The 22,893-nt window shown below is 41.0% G+C and overlaps 1 protein-coding gene and 1 pseudogene across 1 annotated transcript in view; both read left to right on the plus strand.

Annotated features, from left to right (window-relative positions):
* Window positions 1–5,793: 5,793 nt before the first annotated feature.
* Window positions 5,794–20,114, plus strand: LOC120063529 (annotated as a pseudogene).
* A 1,323-nt stretch (window positions 20,115–21,437) lies between these two features.
* The window catches only part of LOC120062676 (PHD finger protein 19-like), a 29,044-nt gene continuing 27,588 nt past the window's right edge, over window positions 21,438–22,893 (plus strand). Inside the window, exons 1-2 of the mRNA XM_039012723.1 lie at window positions 21,438–21,572; window positions 22,612–22,829. Coding sequence (XP_038868651.1) covers window positions 22,647–22,829 — 183 coding nt within the window. The 5' untranslated portion in view covers window positions 21,438–21,572; window positions 22,612–22,646. The remainder of the gene's footprint in view (window positions 21,573–22,611; window positions 22,830–22,893) is intronic.

A 22,893-nucleotide genomic window follows, 5' to 3' on the forward strand; every position in this document is an offset into this window, starting at 1 on the left:
ATTGTCCACCAGATCTTAATGAGTGCTTGTTTCCTTTGAAATGGGGTCTATTTGAATAGACTAAAATGAACAGCTTTGTATGCAGAAAAAAACATGGCGTGCTAGCTCCATTGTGTAAACAGTGGACTAATTACACGGATTGGGAATGGTAGATTATAGGTTAAAATATCACTGATGCTGTGTCACAAAAAAATACATGTATTCCCATGATTAATGTCTAAGGGAATTTAATTTCTATCTGTGCTCGAAGGTCAAAAAAGAAAGTTATTCAAAAACCTTAAAACAACCTAACCTCCCAGGAAAACTTTCAAGGAACCGGAGTAAAATGTTCTCAGAACCTCTCTGCAACCTAAACATAAACGTTCCCAGAACAGGCAAAATGTTCACTTCTGTTCTCAGAACGTTTAAAGATACACTATGCAGAAATTGCTCCGCCATTTGCTGGTTGCTAAAATTCGAAGTTTTCCTCGTTTCAGTTTGTGACCAAACAAGCAGTCATTATGTTGAGAATCATTGTACCATCTAAACCGCTGTGAAATATTGTTTCCATAACCAAAAATATTGTATTGTCACGCCCTGACCTTAGAGAGCCTTTTATTCTCTAATTTGGTTAGGTCGGGGTGTGACTAGGGTGGGTACTCTAGTTTTTTTATTTCTATGTTGGCCTGGTATGGTTCTCAATCAGAAGCAGCTGTCTATCGTTGTCTCTGATTGGGGATCATATTTAGGCAGCCTTTTCCCACTGGGTTTTTGTGGGATCTTGTTTTTTGGTTAGTTGCCTGTGAGCACGCCATTAGCTTCCCGTTTCGTTTGTGCTTCATTGTTTTTTTGTGCCGGTTCACTAAATAAATATGTTGAACCCATACCACGCTGCACGTTGGATCCAACAATCCTTACAACGACGTTCATGACATGTATTTTGTTTATGGTTTCACATATTGTTTATGTTTATGGTTTCACATTTGTTGTGGTAACAAAGCCATATGTTTACTGACCGGTAAAACAGAAAAAAATGTAAAGCTACAATATGCAACTTTTCGGGCGATCCGACCAAATTCAAATAGAAATGTGAGTTAGATTTCACTGATTGAAAACAAGTCTATTAAGCAGTAGATCTATTTCTATGCTTCACATTCTGAAGTTTTGCATCTTTTACATATGGTTTTGTACACCAGCTTCAAACAGCTGAAGCTGGTGTATTGAAGCTGGTGTACAAAACCATATGTAAAAGATACAAATGGTCAGTTCTAGAAATCTCTCCTTTTTAGAGAGGTGTCCAAGTAATGTGTAAAGCAGCACAAGAGGGGTGGGGAGTATAAGTTTTTCTGTTTTGGGAGGAATTTCTGTTTGATAAAATGGACACGTGGCACAACAAGCGTTGTTAAGCTCGGGGTAAAGTTTAGAGAAAGGTCAGCTATTTTGTTTGGTGATGACAAGCTCTTCAGAGGCATTTTTGACCCCTAATTAAAGAAGTCTCACACATACCCGCATACCCCAATTTTCACAAATGCCTTAGTATACGTAATTCCCAAACATCATTTATGAAAACATGAAAACGACCATATCTAAGTGGTTGCTTGTCAAGATTTTTGTTTTTAAGTGTCATATTGTTCCTGGGGGTGTATATGAACAGAGTTTCAGAAGATTTCATGTTGCTAAAATGCTGTAAGTTCCACACACAAGTTATTTTCAAAGAGATGTCTAACAACAGCAAGCGCACTGCAATAAAACACAGTTCCACTCACCAGATGATGATCATTTGAAACGTAACTTCTTGTTGAAAGTTATTCTTGAAAAAGGGAGAAGCTAAGAAATGTGCAACAACATCCTTTTTGATAACACCTGCAAACTAGCTGACAACAAAAGCTAGCTAGCTAGCTAGACCGTGGGAAAACTATTCCTCACTATTGTGCAGTGACCTGTTGGCCTTCAAGAAGGCAGAAGTTTCCATACGTTTTTGTAAAAACAGTCCCACTCTTTAAGTCAAAATTTGATTGGTTGATTCCACTGTCACTCCAAAATGTTGCCCTAATACAGTTCAATGGCAGATTCCTTTATCTAGCTTTTGATGGCCTAGCCAATGGCCACCTAGCTAGCTGACTAGCTAAATATATCTCTCCAGAGACCATCAAAGAAAAATCCTGATTAGATGGGGGTTTTTCTCTTCAGTGTTTCCTTTCCAACAACTGAAGAACGTCATTGAAAATAATAATTATCATTGTTATGATATTATTACAATCAATATTTTATAAATCCTTCTAGTAGGATGATTTGCAGGCAGAGACAAATAAATGGGTAATCAATACTTACTGAAAATGAAAAGGTGCAACACTTGCTCACCACAGTAGCCTAATCTACTGTTGTGTTGTGTTCGAGACCATCTAAAGCGAGACCAATTCAAGACCGAGACCAGAAAAATGTCCAAATCAAGACCGTGATTGTAATTTTGTCAAATTAGCACCATAATAAGTTAAAAATGTTCAGTATTTCTGTGTTCATATTTCAGAACAACATATGGATTCTTTATATGTTCAGAATAGTGAAAAAATGGATGCTGAGAGAAAATAGAGCCAATCTACAAATGCTTACTAAACCAAACACAGTGGGGAACAATGGGCCTTCTACCCCTTTTTAGAAGTTAGGCTATACCCTATAGGCCTATGCAAAACGTAGCACGTGTCCCTGTCATCATTCTTGCTGCTTCAAATTCAGTAGCCATACCTGCGCAATCAGGTGCAAATGTGGTCTCAATTCAATAGAGTAGGCCAGTGCGATGGCGGAGAAGCACGGGGCAGTTATCTTTCCAAGGAAATGTACTTCCTAAAATAGGCCTATGATTAGGCTATAGCCTAGAAAGGCCTAAATATTGATCACCCATATTTTCCCGTCAGAACATCTTTACACTCCAAAAAGGTAGGCATTAAAAATAGCTGAAGAGAAAGTGCAAGTCTCTCCAATTCTGCTCTCTTCAAACTACATCTAGCATATTGGCTGATCTAGACCAGTAATACAGATAGCCTAATATAAGGGCCATGTGAGAATCTCTGCTAATTTAATCTATTTCTGAAGTTATTTTTGCCATTTGATATTACCTGTAGGGCTCAAAAATGCTGGGACCATGGCTGGCAAGTAAGCTGCATCACATACGCCTAAAATAACATTGCAGGACTGCAGTTGGGTTTGGGACCAGTTCTTACAGTAGCGGGTGGGAGTCGGACAGCAAGTTAGCAGGTTTTAGGAAGGGTGCAGTTTGAAGAAATCAGTCCAGCACAGACCTCTACTGTGTACCTTGACAGTGAAGCCAGTAACGTTAGTGCTGTTTATTACTGTGTCAGTGTGTAGTAGGGAATTAGCTTGGGAAACTGACAGATCAATAATGTTACATTGTCATACTGACTAATAAAAACTCACATTGCACTGAAAAAAAGTCACAATATGATTGGCTGATGGTTTCATCGTTTGATTCAGCGCTTGTGTGATTGAGGCAAAAAGAAAAGCTGACTTTTGCCAACTTTTGGCCAGCTCTCTCTCTCTAAATGTACATCAACTGGAGAAAGCTAGCCAAGTTCCTTTACTTCTGTTGAAAAGGGACAAAACATTTCCATACAAACGACAGCTGTTAGATAGCGAAATGAGGTGGCTATTATGACTATCTGACAGATAGCTAAAGACTTGAGCTCACCTGGCTGTGGTAGCTACTAGCTAGCATAGCTAATTCATTCACCTCAGTCGAGAAGGGATGAAACATTAGATAACCTTACATGTCAGTTACAATACTAGCTCAGCACTGCGAATAAACACTAGTTTTTCTGTTATGTTATACAGCAGTTCCCTTGCCAGCTACATCAGTCAACTAAAGAGTATCCAGTTTCTGCTCTGCTTGCTTTTAAAACTTGGTGAAAGAGCGCAACACATACACACTGAACTGTACTCAACTCTCCCGTGCTGGTCCAGCCAGCCTTCCAGAAACTTTGCCTTCACACAGCCTGTCATCCCGCTATGTGGTGTCCATGTGGTCCTAAATCCAGCCTTCTGAACACTCCAAACAGACTACCCAACTGCTCTGAGGCGTCCTCATGGTCCTAAAGTACACCGTTGCCGTTTTTTGTATGACAGTGTAATGATAAAACTGGGTGGAACAAAATTGCAATTTCAGAATGTGGGGGATATGAGAGTGATGTGGGCGCTGGAGATGGAGGTGTGAGCAGGTGGGTCTGTGCAGGTGTGATAATGTTTGTGAGCGTTTGTATGCTATTGTTTGTATGTGTATATTTTGTATTGTTTGAAGAAAAAAAATCTTACAAAAAATAAGTATTTTTGAAGCTACTGTATACTATCCTCATGTGATGGTAGCTACAGTAATAAAAAAAAAGATCAGCATATCTCAGATTGAAATTAAATGTTGCTTGATGTAAGCTAAAGTATGCTTCCATTCCATTAGAGTAGATTTGACTTGAATATGCTTTAGAGCTATTAAAACTTTATTTTGAATGGGCAAATGTTTCATCAAGAGCAGTCAAATATGTTTTATATAAGTTGTGTTCTCATGTGGTTGTACTGTACAGTGCTTCAACTTAGAATGGATTACTTTATAATAATAATAATAATGTGAATTGAAAGATTGCTGTTTGGCAAGAGAAATGGATCTGGGCTATCGTGAATGCTTCCGTGAACTTCACTTTCAAAACATCCTCGCAGGTCAGTTGTGTCACCGTCATTTTTGCCAAAGTACCAGGGTGTGAATTACGGGGGAGCGGGGTTAGCCCCCCTGAATGAGACATTAGCTACCTTATATGCAACAAAAGTCAGTCTTTTTAGGGGGGGTCTCTTAACAATGCTAATTTCACCTTTCTCCTATTTCTTTAAAATGCAGTGGTAAATATGTTTTACAGTGGTAAATATGAAAGTAAAAGCTTCCAAATTTCTACAAACAGTACCCCTGTCCATAAATTTTATTAATTCTGTAGAGCAGCTCTGTCCACTCAGTAGTGCTACATTTCGGCCTCAGTTGAGCTCCCTTAATTAAACGCATAGATTTTCCGTTGTAGTCCTCATTTTCGCCATTTGTTTACCATGCGTCCTTGAAAAATAGCCTGTCTTTATTCCAATGCATTAGATTTATCCATTGATTTATCATAGTTTGCTTTTGTCAGTCAGCTGTTTAGACCGCTCATTGTGTTGTTTTTCAGGTGCGCGCAGGTATTGCTGTTATCCGTGCCGTCCGTGGCCACAAGAAGTAGACCATTTAGTTAGCTTTATTCTATATAAATATTTGTTTTCTTTCCTGGATCAGCTGATGATGGTCGACAATATCACTAGCCTGAATCTAGACACCAATGCGCGTCCAATCCATCCAACAAGTAGGATATAAATTAACGACAGTAGCCTATATGTAGTTGACGTTAGATTTTGCAATGGCATAGGCCTACGTTATTTTGGATTTGTGTGCCCATGAGAACTGTTTTCACAGTTACATGTACAGTGCGTTTTTCTGAGTTATCCAAGATCCAGGATTCCTACAGAGTTTAAGTTCAATGTTCTAATACACTTGTTAAATGCATAATAATTACAAATAATAGCCATAAATGTCATTCATGTAAGGAAAGAAAGGTAGCGTTTTATGACACACGATCTGTGAAGACTCCAAGCTAATTTTACTGTTTACAATGCCTTTATCAATACATTTTCTCTGTTTCTAACTTGTGTGATGACAGAATATAATTGCTAACGTTGTGATATTTTAATGCCGCTTTCATGACAACTGGGAAATTAGGAAAAAAACGATGTCGAATCATGACGCCAGTGATCTTCATGTCGGAATGTCGTGGTTCTAGAAAGATGCCTGAGTTTCCAAGTTGGATGACAATTCAAAACAATTTTTCCAATCAGAGCTCGTTATTTTCCGAGTTCCAATTGTCTTGAATGCACTGAAGTCAGAACTCTGAGATTTATGAGTTCCTAGTTATTTTGAACGCGGCATAAGCAGCTTTATCTGAAGCCTGCGTATGTTTATGTGTGTAAAATTGCCTCGGCTGATAGGGTACCGGCAGTGGTGTAGGCTTAGTGGAGGGTAAACGCAAGTAAACACAGTTTACCCACCATTTTCAGACAAATGCTTTGAAAGTATAGGGAGCGTTTTTTTTATCACCACGACCGGCAATCGGAGTTTAGACACCATTTTTTTTTTACAACACTAGAATACAGCACTGGCTACCGTTGGGCCTATTTGAAGTTAATGGTAATACACACTGTAGCCTAGTCTAGTAAATTGACCGTGTGTATTAGGATGACCATGCCATTTTCCCTGGGACAGTTAGTTTCAGCCCCAATTCCATGTCTCGACTTTTCAGGCTACAGAAAAATGTCAATTTGTCAGCAAGAGCATCAATTAATGTAGCCCTAATCTATGGCAGTTGCAGAATGTCATTAGGCACATTTTTTGGTGTTTTGTAACAGTTCTCTATTACCATTCATCAAATGGCACAAGTGCACATGCAGTGCACTGTTTGGATGATGGCATTATTTTTGAGTGGGATGAATGCACAGGCAGCCTAAGTGATTTGTTTGACAATCAGATAATACAAGGTAATACATTTTTATTGTTAAATGATATCTTTATCATTAGGCCCATATAAAAATGAATGTCACATGATAATTCGCACTCTTCATACAACAACAAGCCAGATAGCTATGGATCAGTTTAATGTGACCTTATGAGAAGTCAAATGTTTATCTCATATCTTTTTTTAACAACCTCCACAAATGTATGAACAGTTTACATGTTTTGGTAATGTGCTCATTGTTGTGATCATTTTCAAATACTGAACTGAGTTCTTCTGTACAACACATTTTTACTGACAGTAACAGCAACAATACTCACACACCTGTCATGTAAATAATGGGCCTCTATCACAAACTTGGTGTTCTGTGCTAGATGACAGGCAGGATGTGTGCAAATTATGGCACAGGGACTTTCCTATTTGGCGGATGTGACTGTAGTTGAGGCAATTGAACCGCCTCACAAATTCAGATAAATAAACTGCAATAAATGTTTGTGTGTGTATGTGTGAGAGAGAGAGAGAGAGAGAGAGAGAAAGAGAGAGAGAGAGCGAGAGGGAGAGACAACAGCATTGCAAAAACTGGCTCCTGGAAATGTTTACCCCTTATTTGAACACCATGCTTCATCACTGTAAAGTAAATTTTTGCTTGGCACCACACATGCAGTTTTGGGGAAACACACCAAATTTTTCTCGCTTCAAAAATGCTAAAGGTTGACACTATTTAATGGACGCATCATATAGTGGGAGAGAATAGTGACAATTACAATCTTAAAAACAACTTGGTGATTTGTAGATGGAGTCTTGTTTAAAACCAGAGGACAACTTAGTGATTCATCTGTCCCAGGTGAAAATGAGTATCCTTCTGGATTTCCTCAAAGTATTTGCGATGATGTACCCCAGCAGAAGTACCTGTGCAGCAACTGTAATAACGTACTGAAGGAGGCACGTCAGACTTTGTGCGGCCACCGCTACTGCCTCGCTTGTTTTAATTGGTTAGTGAGGTAAGGCATTCCAATTATTTATATTCTAAAGTTTTGCGAAACATCTTCATTAATAACCAAAGTTAACCATTTCCTCATATCACACTCTTGCCAGGTCTTTGTATGCAATATAGCCTACATTTCCCTTTTTTGCCTTCCCCTTATGTTTTTAAAGGTTAAGATATTACAATTATATGTTAACATACTTGTGTTTATTGTATTTAAATCTAATACCATATGTTCATTGTTGTTGTTTAGGAACAACAACAACCTTGTTTGCAAAATGTGCAAAGAAGAGGATCCGAGCTCAGAGAGTGAAACAAGCATACTGACATCAGACAATGTATGTATAGTATTACTGCACTTTGTATACTGTATATGCTGGCATAGTACAAGTGGATAGGGTGGAATGATATGGCAGGCCTCTATGAAGTTGAGAAAGGGAAAACTGTTTTTATGGCACACCTAGGTAGATAGCTTCGGTGAAAGACCTGCTTTAACAACACAAAGGATATCCTTTCATAAGATCATTTGAAATGTAGGCTACAGTTACCTTTTCAGTCTCAATGTAATACTGCAGCCTCAGTAAGTGGAATTTCCTGTAAAAAAAAACAACAACGACATGGGATGAATTTAATCAAAAATGAAACCGCTCTTAAAGAATTCCCCATGTCCCTGTATGTTTACATAAAGGTGTGAATATAATTTTCCCTTTTCATTATTTGACTAGTTTGCATGACACAGACACCAAGGTGCTGTGTGAATGAGCATGAAGTGGGTAGGGCACTGCTCTAACATTGGGAGGCAAGATTCAATGTATTCCTACAGTAGGTACACAATCAAATAGAGGCTCTATAACATTGGTGCTTCTAGTGTTATCCAAAGCGTTCCCCTTTACTCATTTACTTCTGGCATTCAAGCACTTGTGTTCCTACGCAAAATACATGTAAATATTTTATCTGGATAGAATAAATGATCCACATAACACTGATTGAGTTACAGTGGATTCGCAAAGTATTCAGACCCATTCACTATTCCCACAGTATGTTACGCTACAGCCTTATTCTAAAATTGATTAAATTGTTTTTTCACCTCATCAATCCACACACAATACCCCATAATGACAAAGCAAGTCCGGGCTCTGGCTGGGCCACTCAAGGACATTCATAAACTTGTCCCGAAGCCACCCTTGCATTGTCTTGGCTGTGTGCTTAGGGTCGTTGACCTGTTGGAAGGTGAACCTTCGCCCCAGTCTGAGGTCCTGAGCGCTCTGAAGCAGGTTTTCATCAAGGATCTCTCTGTACTTTGCTCCGTTCATCTTTCCCTCGTTCCTGACCCATCTCCCAGTCCCTGCTGCTGAAAAATATCCCCACAACATGACGCTGCCACCACCACCATGCTTCACCCACCGTAGGGATGGTGCCAGGTTTCCTCCAGACGTGACGCTTGGCATTCAGGCCAAAGAGTTCAATCTTGGTTTCATCAGACCTGAATATCTTGTTTCTCATGGTCTGAGAGTCCTTTAGGCAAACTCCAAGCGGGCTGTTGTGCCTTTTACTGAGGAGTAGCTTCCGTCTGGCCACTCTGCCATAAAGGCCTGATTGGTGGAGCGCTACAGAGATGGCTGTCCTTCTGGAAGGTTCTCCCATCTCCACTGAGGAACTCTGGAACTCTTTCAGAGTGACCATCAGGTTCTTGGTCACCTCCCTGACAAAGGCCCTTCTCCCCAGATTGCTCTAGGAAGAGTCTTGGTGGTTTCAAAATTCTTCCATTTAAGACGAATGGAGGCCACTGTGTTCTTGGGGACCTTCAATGCAGCAGACATGTTTTGTGTACCCTTCCCACGGGCAATTCCTTCGACTCATGGCTTGGTTTTTGCTTTGACATGCAATGTCAACTGTGGGACCTTAAATAGACAGGTGTATGCCTTTCCAAATCTTGTCCAATCAATTTAATTTACCACAGGTGGACTCCAATCAAGTTGTAGAAACATCTCAAGGATGATCAATGGAAACAGGATCCACCGGAGGTCAATTTCGAGTCTCATAGCAAAGGGTCTGAATACTTATGTCAATAAGTTATTTATGTTTTTTATTTGTAATACATTTGCAAACATTTATAAAAACTTGTTTTTGCTTTGCTATCATGTGTTATTGTGTGTAGATTGATGAGGAAAATGTTTTATTTAATCAATTTTAGAATAAGGCTGTAAAGTAACAGAATGTAGAAAAGTCAAGGGGTCTGAATATTTTCCGAATGCACTTTATTGCATACTATTTAGCTCCCCAAAACAGGAGACATAATCCACACCTTCTGATCAGAGCCTGCATTTGGATTTTAGCAGAAAGGTCATACAATTGAACTCACCAGAGAATTGCAGTAACCTGAACTTTTTCATTGCTCTGGTGTTACTCCGCTCAGGGGATATAAGGTTTAAGGAAGACATTGAATGTGAAAAGATGCTAGAATGGAGTGGTGTAATTAGAATGTCTGTAGAGTTGACAACGTTCCACGTGTTGATATTTGTCTGACGTGAATTAGTCCATTGCTGAGGCCTTGAAACCATAGAAAGAGAATGGCTAGAACGGACATTCCCATTCACGTCAATATTGTATTTCTATGGATGAGACGTGTCTCACCAATACATCATTATTGTGATAAGTTATATGTTATGTCAGCAGGTAACCTATAACAAATACGTCATTATAATGATAAGTGATATGTTATGTCAGTAGGTAACATATAACTAATACATCAGCATACGTGACATAACTAGATTGGTAAAAAAGCATTATTTCAACTTATTCTAATGAGACCATGTTGGTCTTCACTGTAACCGAAGGAATGTGGTTCTATAACGGCACAAGGCGAGACCCAGATGCAGACACGGGAGGTGGATGGTTTGAGTCTTGATATTTATTAAACAATCCAACAGGGGTAGGCAAGAGAATGGTCGTGGACAGGCAAAAGTTCAAAACCAGTTCAGAGTCCAGGAGGTACAGAGCAGTAGGCAGGCAGGCAGGTACGGAGTCCAGAAAACAGGCAAGGGTCAAAACCCGGAGGACTAGCAAAAGAGAATAGAAGCAGGAGTACAGGAAAACACACTGGTTGACTTGAAAAACATTCAAGATGAACTGGCACAGAGAGACAGGAAACACAGGGATATATACACCAGGGATAATAAGCGACACATGGATGGGGTGGAGACAATCACAAGACAGGTGAAACAGATCAGGGTGTGACAGGTTCAGCATCAGAATGGGGTGCAGCATCAGAATGGGGTTCAGCATCAGCTCCTCCAAACATCCTAGGCAGAAGAGACACCCCATAATCGTCTCACTTGTCTAATTAGGATTTTGGTTTGTTGTGCTAAAATAATAGGCCTTGAGTATATTCATATCAATATCAGTTGGAAAAGTCTATTTTCAGGACAGATGACTCCTATATTTTGATTCAATTGGGTTAATTGGCCACAGTGAATACGCTGAGCATCACAGTGGAATGGAAACTAAGCTTGTTATACAGTAACTCAAATGTTTTACTTTATATTTACGTTCATCTTCCCTTGTATGCTCACAAAGCAAAGGCTTGACTGTCACTGACTGTTACTTACCCAGTGGGTGCATTGTTGGTTGTCAGTTTTAAGAAGCTACTGTTGTATTGAATGATTTATTGTTATTATTATTATGATGATTAAAGAGATAAAATGGCTTTGTGTATTTGTTGCTTTTGAGCGGTAGAGACACGGCAGAGCTTTAAAGTTCCACTTCAAACTGTATCAACTAACAACAATGACAGCCAGAGAACATTGTCATTTAAACCAGTTTAGCACTGAAGAAAGCACCGGTGTGATATGTAGAAATCAAGCTATTCTTTATTGTGCAAAAAAAAAACATTTTCCCTCTGAGGAAAATTTAACATGGTGGTACTGAATTAAGGACTGAATTAGTAATTGAAGTACTGAAAGTTGATCTTAATTCTCCTATGTGTTACTGCAGTTATTCAGTGATGCTGCCATCAATAAGGAGATCTTGGATTGAAAGTGCATTGTGCTAACCAAGGGTGCTCCTGGAGGAGTATTCTCAAGGACTTTGAGGTATTGACACTGTTTTACACATTTGTGAATGATACAATTAAAAATTGATATTTTTTTCCTCATGTGACCATTTTAATACCTACCCACTGTAATTAGATCAGGGTCAAGGCCCAATTTTTCACTAAAGCAAAAGTCCTGTTGTAGAAAACAGACAATTTAAGAGCAAAATATTTTAAATTGGTACCAAAATAATGAATACATTTTAGAACTAATGAGGACAATTGCCCCTGATGGCTGATATTGACTTTGCGCTGCTATCAAGATGTTTATCCTCCAAGTGGATTGATTCACTGAAATGTTGTGCTGAGCTTGGGTTAGTTTAATGTGATTTCTGAATTGTCTTGAATCCTCTTTCAGGAGCAACAGGAGCAATGAGAGTATGCCCTGATCCCCTGCAACATTGGCTGTGGTCACATGGTGCTGCGAAAGGCCTTCGCCTGTCACCTGGAGAAGGCCTGTCCAAACAACATGTCAGTGTTCCCCACATGCTGCCGCTCTATGGGCCCCTCAGAGCTACAGGTAAGACAGGCCCAAATAATTAACTTCCAGTCGTGCACTCAGTAGCTGTCAAACTAACCACCTCGTCTAAGTTGCAAGTCCTGCCACTGACAGGTCTTGCTGAGATTCTCAAATGTTCAGCCCTGGTATGAAGTGTTTTTCCTCCTGGAAATAAATAGCCAGTGTATGGTTTCCTGTGGTTTTATACTGCAGGGGCTACAGTTGCTGGGAATTCTACAAAATAAGTTAGAATTGGTCTCTAGTGGAAAACCTTGTTGGGGACGAGGTCAGTGTGACATTGGTTGGGTCCCCACAGAGCAGCTCAAGCAGCAGTGTCTCCAATGTTTACTGCTGCCCCATATTCCCTTTCACCACTGATCTGGGAAGGGCAGGGGGCTGCCGAGAGCTTTGGACCACAGCGAAAGGGAGCAGAAAGCCACAGAACTTTAGACTCAAGAAAAGTTAGGTTAACCATTAGAAGGGCATCATGATTCGGGAAGAAATGTATCAAATGTATTGTAAGAAGCAGTTGCAAAAGCATTCTGTGTGTAGACTACTGATTACACTAAAATAGTAATACTGTACTCTTAAGTTGTCCAGTCTCTTGACAACAAGGTAGACGAAATTCGAGCAAGGGTTGCCTTCCAGAGAGACATCAGAGATTGTAACATTCTCTGTTTCACAGAAATATGGCTCCCTCGGGATATGTTATCAGAGTCGGTACAGCCACCCGGTTTCTTCACGCATCGCGCCGACAGAAACAAACATCTTTCTGGTAAGAAGAAGGGCGGGGGTGTACACCTTATGATTAACGAGTCGTGGTGTGATCATAACTTACAGGAACTCAAGTCCTTTTGTTCACCTGACCTAGAATTTCTTACAATGAAATGCCGACCGCATTATCTACCAAGAGAATTCTCTACGATTATAATCACAGCCGTGTATATCCCCCCCCCCCCCCCCCCCCCAAGCAGACACCTCGACGGCCCTGAAAGAACTTCATTGGACTCTATGTAAACTGGAAACCACATATCCTGAGGCAGCATTTATTGTAGCTGGGGATTTTAACAAAGCTAATCTGAAAACAAGGCTCCCTAAATTTTATCAGCATATCGAATGTGCGACCAGGGCTGGCAGCATTCTGGATCATTGCTACTGTAACTTCCGCGACATACAAAGCCCTCCCCCGCCCTCCTTTCATCAAATCTGACCACGACTCCCTTGTGTTGCTCCCAGCCTATAGACAGAAACTAAAACAGGAAATGCCCGTGCTCAGGTCTGTTCAACGCCCGTCCGACCAATCGGATTCCACGCTTCAAGATTGCGTTGATTACGTGGACAGGTTTATGTTCCGGATAGCCTCAGACAACAACATTGATGTATACTCTGATTCTGTGAGCGAGTTTATTAGCACGTGCATCGGTGATGTTGTACCCACGGTGACTATTAAAACCTTCCCCAACCAGAAACCGTGGATTGATGGCAGCATTTGCGCAAAACTGAAAGCGCAAACCACTGCTTTTAATCATGGCAAGGCGACCAAAAACATGACCGAATACAAAAAGTGTAGCTATTCCCTCTGCAAGGCAATCAAACGAGCTAAGCGTCAGTATAGAGACAAAGTAGAATCGCAATTCAACGGCTCAGATACGAGACGTATGTGGCAGGGTCTACAGACAATCATGGATTACAAAAAGAAAACCAGCCCCATCGCGGACACTGACGTCCTGCTCCCAGCCAAACTAAACAACTTCTTTGCTTGCTTTGAGGACAATACAGTGCCACTGACACGGCCCGCTATCAAAACCTGCGGGCTCTCCTTCACCGCAGCCAACATGAGTAAAACATTTAAACGCGTTAACACTCGCAAGGCTGCCGGCCCAGACGGCATCCCTAGCCGCGTCCTCAAAGCATGCGCAGACCAGCTGGCTGGTGTGTTTACGGACATATTCAATCAATCCCTATCCCAGTCTGCTATTCCCAAATGCTTCAAGAGTGCCACCATTGTTCCTGTTCCCAAGAACGCTAAGGTAACTGAGCTAAACGACTATCGCCCCGAAGCACTCACTTCTGTCATCATGAAGTGCTTTGAGAGACTAGTCAAGATCATTTCACCTCCACTCTACCTGACACCCTAGACCCACTCCAATTTGCTTACTTCCCCAATAGGTCCACAGATGACGCAATCGCAATCACACTTCACACTTCACACTGCCCTAACCCATCTGGACAAGAGGAATACCTATTTAAGAATGCTGTTCATCGATTACAGCTCAGCATTTAACACCATAGTACCCTCCAATCTCGTCATTAAGCTTGAGACCATGTGTCTCGACCCCGCCCTGTGCAATTGGGTCCTGGACTTTTTGACGGGCCGCCCCCAGGTGGGGAAGGTAGGAAACAACATCTCCACCCCGCTGATCTGCAATACTGGGGCCCCACAAGGGTGCGTTCTCAGCCCTCTCCTGTACTCCCTGTTCACCCATGACTGCGTGGCCATGCACGCCTCCAACTCAATCATCAAGTTTGCAGACGACACTACAGTGGTAGGCTTGATTACCAAAAACGACGAGACGGCCTACAAGGAGGAGGTGAGGGCCCTCGGAGTGTGGTGTCAGGAAAATAACCTCACACTCAACATCAACAAAACAAAGGAGATGATCGTGGACTTCAGAAAACAGCAGAGGTAGCACCCCCCTTTCCACATCGACGGACAGTAGTGGAGAAGATGGAATGTTTTAAGTTCTTCGGCGTACACATCATGCACAAACTGAAATGGTCAACCCACACAGACAGGATGGTGAAGAAGGTGCAAAAGCGCCTCTTCAACCTCAGGAGGCTGAAGAAATTTGGCTTGTCACCGAAAACACTCAAAAACTTTTACAGATGCACAATCGAGAGCATCCTGTCGGCTGTATCACCGCCTGGTGTGGCAACTGCTCCGCCCACAACCGTAAGGCTCTAGAAGGAAGTGAGGTCTGCACAACGCATCACCGGAGGCAAACTACCTGCCCTCCAGGACACCTACACCACCCGATGTCACAGGAAGGCCAAAAAAGATCATCAAGGTCAACAACCACCCGAGCCACTGCCTGTTCACCCCGCTATCACCCAGAAGGCGAGGTCAGTACAGGTGCATCAAAGCTGGGACCGAGACACTGAAAAACAGCTTCTATCTCATGGCCATCAGACTGTTAAACAGCCATCACTAACATTGAGTGGCTGCTGCCAACATACTGACTCAAATCTCTAGCCACTTTAATATTTAGAAAATTGGATGTAATAAATGTATCACTAGTCACTTTAAACAATGCCACTTTATATAATGTTTACATACCCTACATTACTCATCTCATATGTATATACTGTACTCTATACCATTTACTGCATCTTGCCTATGCTGCACAGCCATCACTCATCCATATATTTACATCTACATATTCTAATTCATTCCTTTACACTTGTGTGTATAAGGTAGTTGTTGTGAAATTGTTAGATAACTTGTTAGATCTTACTGCACGGTCGGAACTAGAAGCAAAAGCATTTTGCTACACTCACATTAACATCTGCTAACCATGTGTATGTGACCAATAAAATTGAGTTTGATTTGATTAAATACTGTATTTAATCAATGGTATATTACTAGATCTCTCATGTAGCTATCGATTCCATGAAGAAGAAAAAAACAGTAGGGCTACATTGTATTGTTTCTCTCAACATCTTCAGCATTTATGTGTGTAGTTTTACAGAAACACTCATGTCACAGTCCTGGGGAGAAAAAGACGACAACAGCTAATAAAAAAACATTGTTTTTAATGTAGTGGCTATCAAATCCAATGATGTTATTTGTTGTATAGCTACTGATCGTTTTTGTTTAACACTTTTTGTTGTTGTTGCATGACGTGTTAATTGTCAAAATTGTCTTGATTCTACAGAAAAATCCTCTTCCAGGTTCCAAAAGGCAAGACTCTTGTGTTTTCTCTGAAGTTCGTTGGACATTTAAGGTAATCTAATAATTCCAATATTGCATTACAGTAAAATTATTGAATTACAAGAAATGGGGCATCAAATACAAAGAACGTGTGGCATATTGAAAAGCTTTTGCTGTACAGTTATTGATGTTTTTGTCTTTCAATCCCATGTATCTTAGGGGACCATAGAGAAGGTGAGAGGCCATGAGAACAGCAGCCATGTCAGCCACCTTCAGCTCCTGCTGCGTGCCCGCCACCACCAACAGCAGTGACCTGCAGTTCTCCCCACTGATAGCCCAGTTCTCCTTGTCTGGTGCAGAAGCTATGGTTGAGCATCTGCCCTAGCTCAGAGAGGCTCTGTCTGACTTGAAAATCCACTGGGACACGGGGCTGTCAGAGGGGGAGCTGGAGGCGGATGGAAGGGACAGATGGGATAGCTCAGCAGCTCACAGTCTGCGAGATGATGACCAGGTGACCATCCTCATGGACATAAGGCTGCAGATAGACACACTGCAGCAGAGGGTCCAGATATCGGAGAACATCATCTCTGTCCTGAACAGGGAGGTGGAAAAGACCCAGCTGAGCGTGGAGGCTTTGGAGAGGGAGAACCAGAGCAGCCAGGACATGATTCACCAATTAGAAATAAAGGTACAGTATATTGTGAGTCATAGAACACAGTCATCTTTTTGGACCAGTTATATGACCTAATGCTGTTTCATTCCAGGGCATGCCATGAACATAAAAAATGTGTAATTATACTTCTTAAAACAAACATTAAAGGTTCAATGCAACCATTAAAAAAAAATCTCAATATCAAATAATTTCTGGAAAACAATGAAGTACCTTACTGTGATTGTTGTCAATTAAAATGGTCAAAAATAAACAAAAAAATTGGTTCTTAGCAAAGAGCAATTTCTCAAGAAATTATTTTTGATAGGACTGTCTCGGAGTGGTCTGAGGGGGAGGGGAAAACTGAAAACTAGCTGTTATTGACAGAGAGGTTTGGAACCCTGTTTCTTAATGGTCTCTTTGTTACATCTGCTCCTGCCACGCCCTCTACTTCTCATCCTGTGTCTCCATAACCTGCCGCCACTCCCCCAGTGCTCTCTCCCTCCCTCTCTCTCTGTGTGGGTGTATGTGATTGTGTGAGTGGAGACAAGTGTGCTGGAGGCAGAGCAGATCCCCACCAGCTGCAACTTGTTCCATAATCAAGACCTCTACAAATAGCTGCAACTTGTTCCATAATCAAGACCTCTACAAATACTCAGCCCTGCCACTTCCACGCTGCCAGATCATAGCCTCTGCTCAGTCAGTCTGTGGTTCAAGCCTGTTCCTGCATAGATCTTGTTATCCTGTTGAGCCTGGTTTTCCCTAGCCTGACGCTCCTTTTCTCTCCGCTACAGTTCCGTCCACTCTGACTCTGGTCGCTGTCTCCAGTCCCTCATCTCGTCAGTCCTGCCCCCCTGCTCTACTGCTTTCTTGGATTCTGCTCCGGACCTGCTTACCCTGCCCCTACTGCTTTTCAATAAATACCTTGTCCCTGTCTCCTCGTCTGAGTCTGCACTTGGGTACACCTGCTCCGCCACACGTAACACTAACTAATTTACCACCTGATGTCACCAGGCAGGCCAAAACTCCATCCCACCAAAACAGTCTTTTCAAACAGCTCTTACACTAAAGGCATTATCATAATTTGTACAGTATTTTTCCAACCTCATAGTGTGGAAATATATTTAAAACACAGGAAATCTAGTTTTTGACTGCTCTGGGCCTTTAAGAAGTGCATGTGTCAACTATCCTCCCAAATTACAGAAAGTAACTTTTCTGATGCTCCTAATTTGCAGTGGTAGAATTGTAGCCTTATAATTGCTCTATACACTCACTGGTCTTGAGAATAATAAAATGCTGGTCTGGCTGAACATTGAGGTGGAAGGGAGAGCATTGGTCACATCTTGGTTGGAAAAATGGACTGTTGACAAGAATGTATTTCGCTTTCCTGAAAAATGTCCATTTATATCCCGTTTTAGCAAGCGTCCCTCTCCTACTCTTAAAGTAGAGAGCCTCTTCTCATGTAACAGTACATAGAATAACCCTAAACCACCTCCCCACAAAATTAAACAGATTTTATCTCCAGCAAACAATAGTTATGAGTGTACATTTTTTATAGAAACACATTACCAGGGTCTCTGCTTTTTTCACTGGCCGTTGAAATGTCAGCTTAATTAACAGAAAAGTGCGATGTCATTTTATATTTAAAAAATACGTTGTCATCTTAAAATCACTGTTCTAATTTCTCTCAAATCAAAAACAAAACGTTATTGAACAGTAAACAAAACGAAGCAGTAATTGTATATTTTCAAAACAAACATCTCTCAGACAGTCAGCTGAAATTGAAAGGTCCTAAACATAACATTTAGTTACGTGTTATCTGACCAGGATAATGGGGGTGATTCAGCTACAATGCAATGTCAAGACTTGCGACAACAATACAATTTCAGAACGCTCGGCGAGAACAAATTATAGAGGGGACCAAATAGATGTATCTGACAACAGACATCAACAGTGTTCTGTGTGATGTCTGTTGTTTGTATAGGCCTACTTTATTGTGGAGGATGTTGATATTTGTAACCTAACTATGCCTTCTTAAGAAGATGAAATCTGTTTCATTTTGTGGGGAGGGGGGTTAGGGCTTATTCTATGAGCATGAGAAGAGGCTCTCTACTTTAAGAGTAGGAGAGGAGCGTTTGCGGAAGCGGGAAATAAATGGATTTTTTTTCAGGAAGGCGGAATTCATTCTTGTCAACAGTCCATTTTTCCAACCAAGATGTGACATTTGATGCTCTCCCTTCCCCCTCAATGTTCAGCCAGACCAGCATTTTATTATTCTCATTTTCTTCAAGAACAGTGGGTGTGTGCAGCATTACTAAGGCTACATTACTAATTCCACTCCTGCAAATGATGAGCATCAGAAAAGTGACTTTCTTGATTGTATTAGCCTACCTTTCTGTAATGTGGGAGGATAGTTGACGCATGCACTTCTTAATTGCCCATGTGGGGATTAATAAAGTTGAATGGAATTGATTGTTGCCCTGTAGGTGACAGAGCAGCAGCACAGACTGGCCAGGAAAGATCTTGTCATCAGCTCCCTGAAAGAAAGCCTCCGCGCCCACCAGGAGGTCTCCTATGACGGTAATTTCATCTGGAGGCTGTCTGACCTCAGTTACAAAATGGAGGCCATCTCTGGCCATTGGAATAGGCCTAACCTGTACTCTCCTGGTACAGTATTATTTCAATTTCACCTTAAACAGAAAAGCCAGTGGTGGAGGACAGTCAATTCACAGGGACAGTCTTCTATGCACATGGCATAAAATAGGCCTTCATTAGAGCGCTTAATTTGAACAAAATAGTTTTTATGTACAACCTTTGAAACATTACACAGACAGACACGTTCCCTCCAATATTAACATTTGTATCCACTGAAATGCTGGCACAAGTTTGAATCAGCGTTTTGTGTCCTCTGCTTTTTCTAGCATTCTACACATCCAGGTATGGATTCAAGGTGTGTATGACGCTGTATCTGAATGGTGATGGGGTGGGAAAAGGCACTCATATCTCTCTCTTCTTTGTGATCATGAAGGGGGAGTATGATCCCCTTCTCTCATGGCCATTCAAGCACAAGGTAAGGCTCTCTCTGTAATACCTGTGTAACAGACATCATAGATTGTTTATTTAGAGGGCTGAGGTTTTCAACTGAAATGTTAGTTAAGATACGTATTTCCCTAATGTCAAAAAACAAACAACAAAATCTCCTCATGAGTCATTATAGTTCTAGTTCCCATCTCTTTCCCTCTGCATCATGAAGGTAAGTAAGTATCGAGTCAGCCATCTTTTGAAGTATGTCTGTTAGACATGTTAAGGTTTAATCCGTATATCTCCTTTCCAGGTCACTTTCTTTTTGCTTGATCAGAATCACTGAGAACATGTGATTGACGCCTTGTTTTATGCATAGATATGTCCACAACATGAGCCTGTGGTAGGTAGGTAGGTAGGTAGGTAGGTAGGTAGGTAGGTAGGTAGGTAGGTAGGTAGGTAGGTAGGTAGGTAGGTAGGTAGGTAGGTAGGTAGGTAGGTAGGTAGGTAGGTAGGTAGGGGAATAGGAATGGGTCGCACCTACTAAGAAAGGGGGGGGGGGGGGGGGGGGGGGGGTGATGGGAGATGGGACAGATAGTGTAGGCCAACTATCAACTTTTCATTTTATTAACTTGGTGTTTTGGTGTTTTTTCCATGTTTTTTTTGTACTGTTTTTCGATTCTTTATCTATGTACTTCTTGAATATAATTTCCTGTCTTTTGACCTGAACCCCTCCCAGGGAAAAAAAAGAGAAAAAGTTGGTAAAAAAAAAAATCCACAGGTTCATGCAGGCTAATTACAATGTGTTCGATTAATTGTCTTTAGATTGCTTAAAACTTCAACATTTAAGGTAATTTTAAAAGTCTTACAAGAGTGTAGCAGTACTTACAAGTTATATATATCAGCAATTATAATTGATTTTTTAGAAAGGATAGAATTGGCCAAATAATTGTCCCCGCAACTCATCTACTAAATGACATTTCAGTCGATCCCTGAGATTTGCTCTCAGCATAGAGCCATTAGAAAAATCCTCACGAACAGACAGCAGCACTGTGGAAGTAAACAGAGATCTCGTTGGATTTCATGTTTTTTTATTTGCTGAAGAGTAAGCTCAAATAAACAGGGCAGGTTCCGCAATCTTACGTCAGTGCTAGTATAGCAATCCTAGGATTCTCAAGGAATTTGATTTGAAAACCTCTCAAATGACTGTCACATAAATGTCCAAACATGTTATTTGTTATTCATGTGTTATTCATTACATTCAAAAAAAATGTATACATTCAATCATGCAACAGACAGTAATGTTACATACATGTTGCAGGCATTTCAAAATCATAATTCTTTACAAAAATATATTATTAGTCTTATGGTGATGATGGTGGTGGTGGTGATGGTGATGATGAATAGGGTAGTAAAGCCTAGTGGTAGTACAGTGTTGTGTAATCAGTAGTAGTGGTAGATAGTATTACAATCATTGATAATAATCATAATAACAAATAGTGCGTGAAAATATATGTGATTTGAAAATAAAAAAAGACATGTAGAGATTTGCAAAACGTAAGAGGCTCATTTGAAGAAAACAAATGCTGTTCCTCCGCACCTTGTGAGGAAATATTGAACTTCCTGTATGGTGATGATGTGTTTATGTTAATCACATAGCTAAGGCAAAACCTAAATGATTCGCGGGAAAAAGTAAAAAATGGCGACTAGCATAGTTTGAACTTAAGCGCCCGTACACATATTTGCAAGAGACAACTCCTCGCTAATGGGACGTTACTCAACAGCAGCAACAATATTTCGAGTTTTATCGAACCTGGATTGGAAGTTTATCAAGGGGGTAAGAAGTCTGGATTACATTACAGCTAAATTTGATGTTTTTTTTGTATCTCCTAGTTTTTATGTCTCAAACTATTATTTTATGTAACGTGCCCAATGTCATATTTCGGTTATTCATTATAGATTACATTTAGCTAGCAAGCTAAAATAGATGTTCCTAATGCATTTGCGATACACTATACCCAGGGCCCAGGGGAAAGCAACAGATACGTTTCATTGCATTGGTTTGACAGTTGCAGCACAGTTTAGCGGGCTAACTTCACTAGCAGCTACTTTACTAGTTACCAAGCTAGCTATATTCAATATTGCTACAATAGCTAGCTACATTTGATAGTTAGCATTTTAGACTAGCCAGCAACGTTTTGTGACTCTAGAAGACATCCTGTTGAGGAGATGCAAAAGTGTCCGATCAGATTTGCAGAAGAAAATACTTTAAACAGCTTGAGCTGGCGATATGCCCATCATCTTATTGATGTAAGTTAATTTAGCCAATCAACTAGTCTATTATCAGTTTAATATAAGTTACATTCGAGAGTTGCTATAGTTTGATAGCCTACTAACTACTACAAGTTTGTAAGCCATGTTACTTTTTAATGCTGTGCACGATTGTTTGGCTCGAGCAAGTGCTGCAATCTGCGACTGCGTTGACAAGTCCACCTCAAATGTGCAGGCTGGCTGTAGTTAGCTGATGAGTCAAACCTGTAGGCTGTGCTGTGATCTACACGCAGTAGAAGATTGAGTCATCAGACATCCGCCTCAGAACAGGGGAGGGGTGTTAAAAGAAATATGTTGTAGGGCTGGATTTCATGATAGCATGGGCATATGTTTAAATGTTTTTGTAGGCTGTGTAAATCTCAGGAAATACTTTGTATGACACCGTAACAGCAGGTTCTGTCAATGCATGTAATAATACATACATGTGATCAACAACCCCAAAATTACAGGACAATGTTCAACCACCACCAAACCTCCATAATGTTGTGATCAGGAGGACATACTGTGTCTACCACAATGACGATGTAACCCCCTGATTCGCCTAGGAAGTGTTGTAGTGTGTGGACAGCCCAGCTGCAGCATGTTGGAGTCAGCATACAGAGATGACTTCTGCAGTGTGGAGTCGAAGAAGGGGCTGGATGCCAAGCGTTTACCCCAGAAGAGGGAGCGGAGCTTCACAGACCTGGAGAGCAGCCTGACCGTGGGCCAGTATGTCCTGTGTCGCTGGTCTGATGGCCTATACTACCTGGGGAAGATCCAGAGAGTAAGTGCTCAACACAAAATATTCCTGTTATCAGTCAAATATTGTAGTATACTGCCACACAATG

Source organism: Salvelinus namaycush, chromosome 18 (assembly GCF_016432855.1).
Source record: "Salvelinus namaycush isolate Seneca chromosome 18, SaNama_1.0, whole genome shotgun sequence".
NCBI classification, from domain to species: Eukaryota; Metazoa; Chordata; class Actinopteri; order Salmoniformes; family Salmonidae; genus Salvelinus; species Salvelinus namaycush.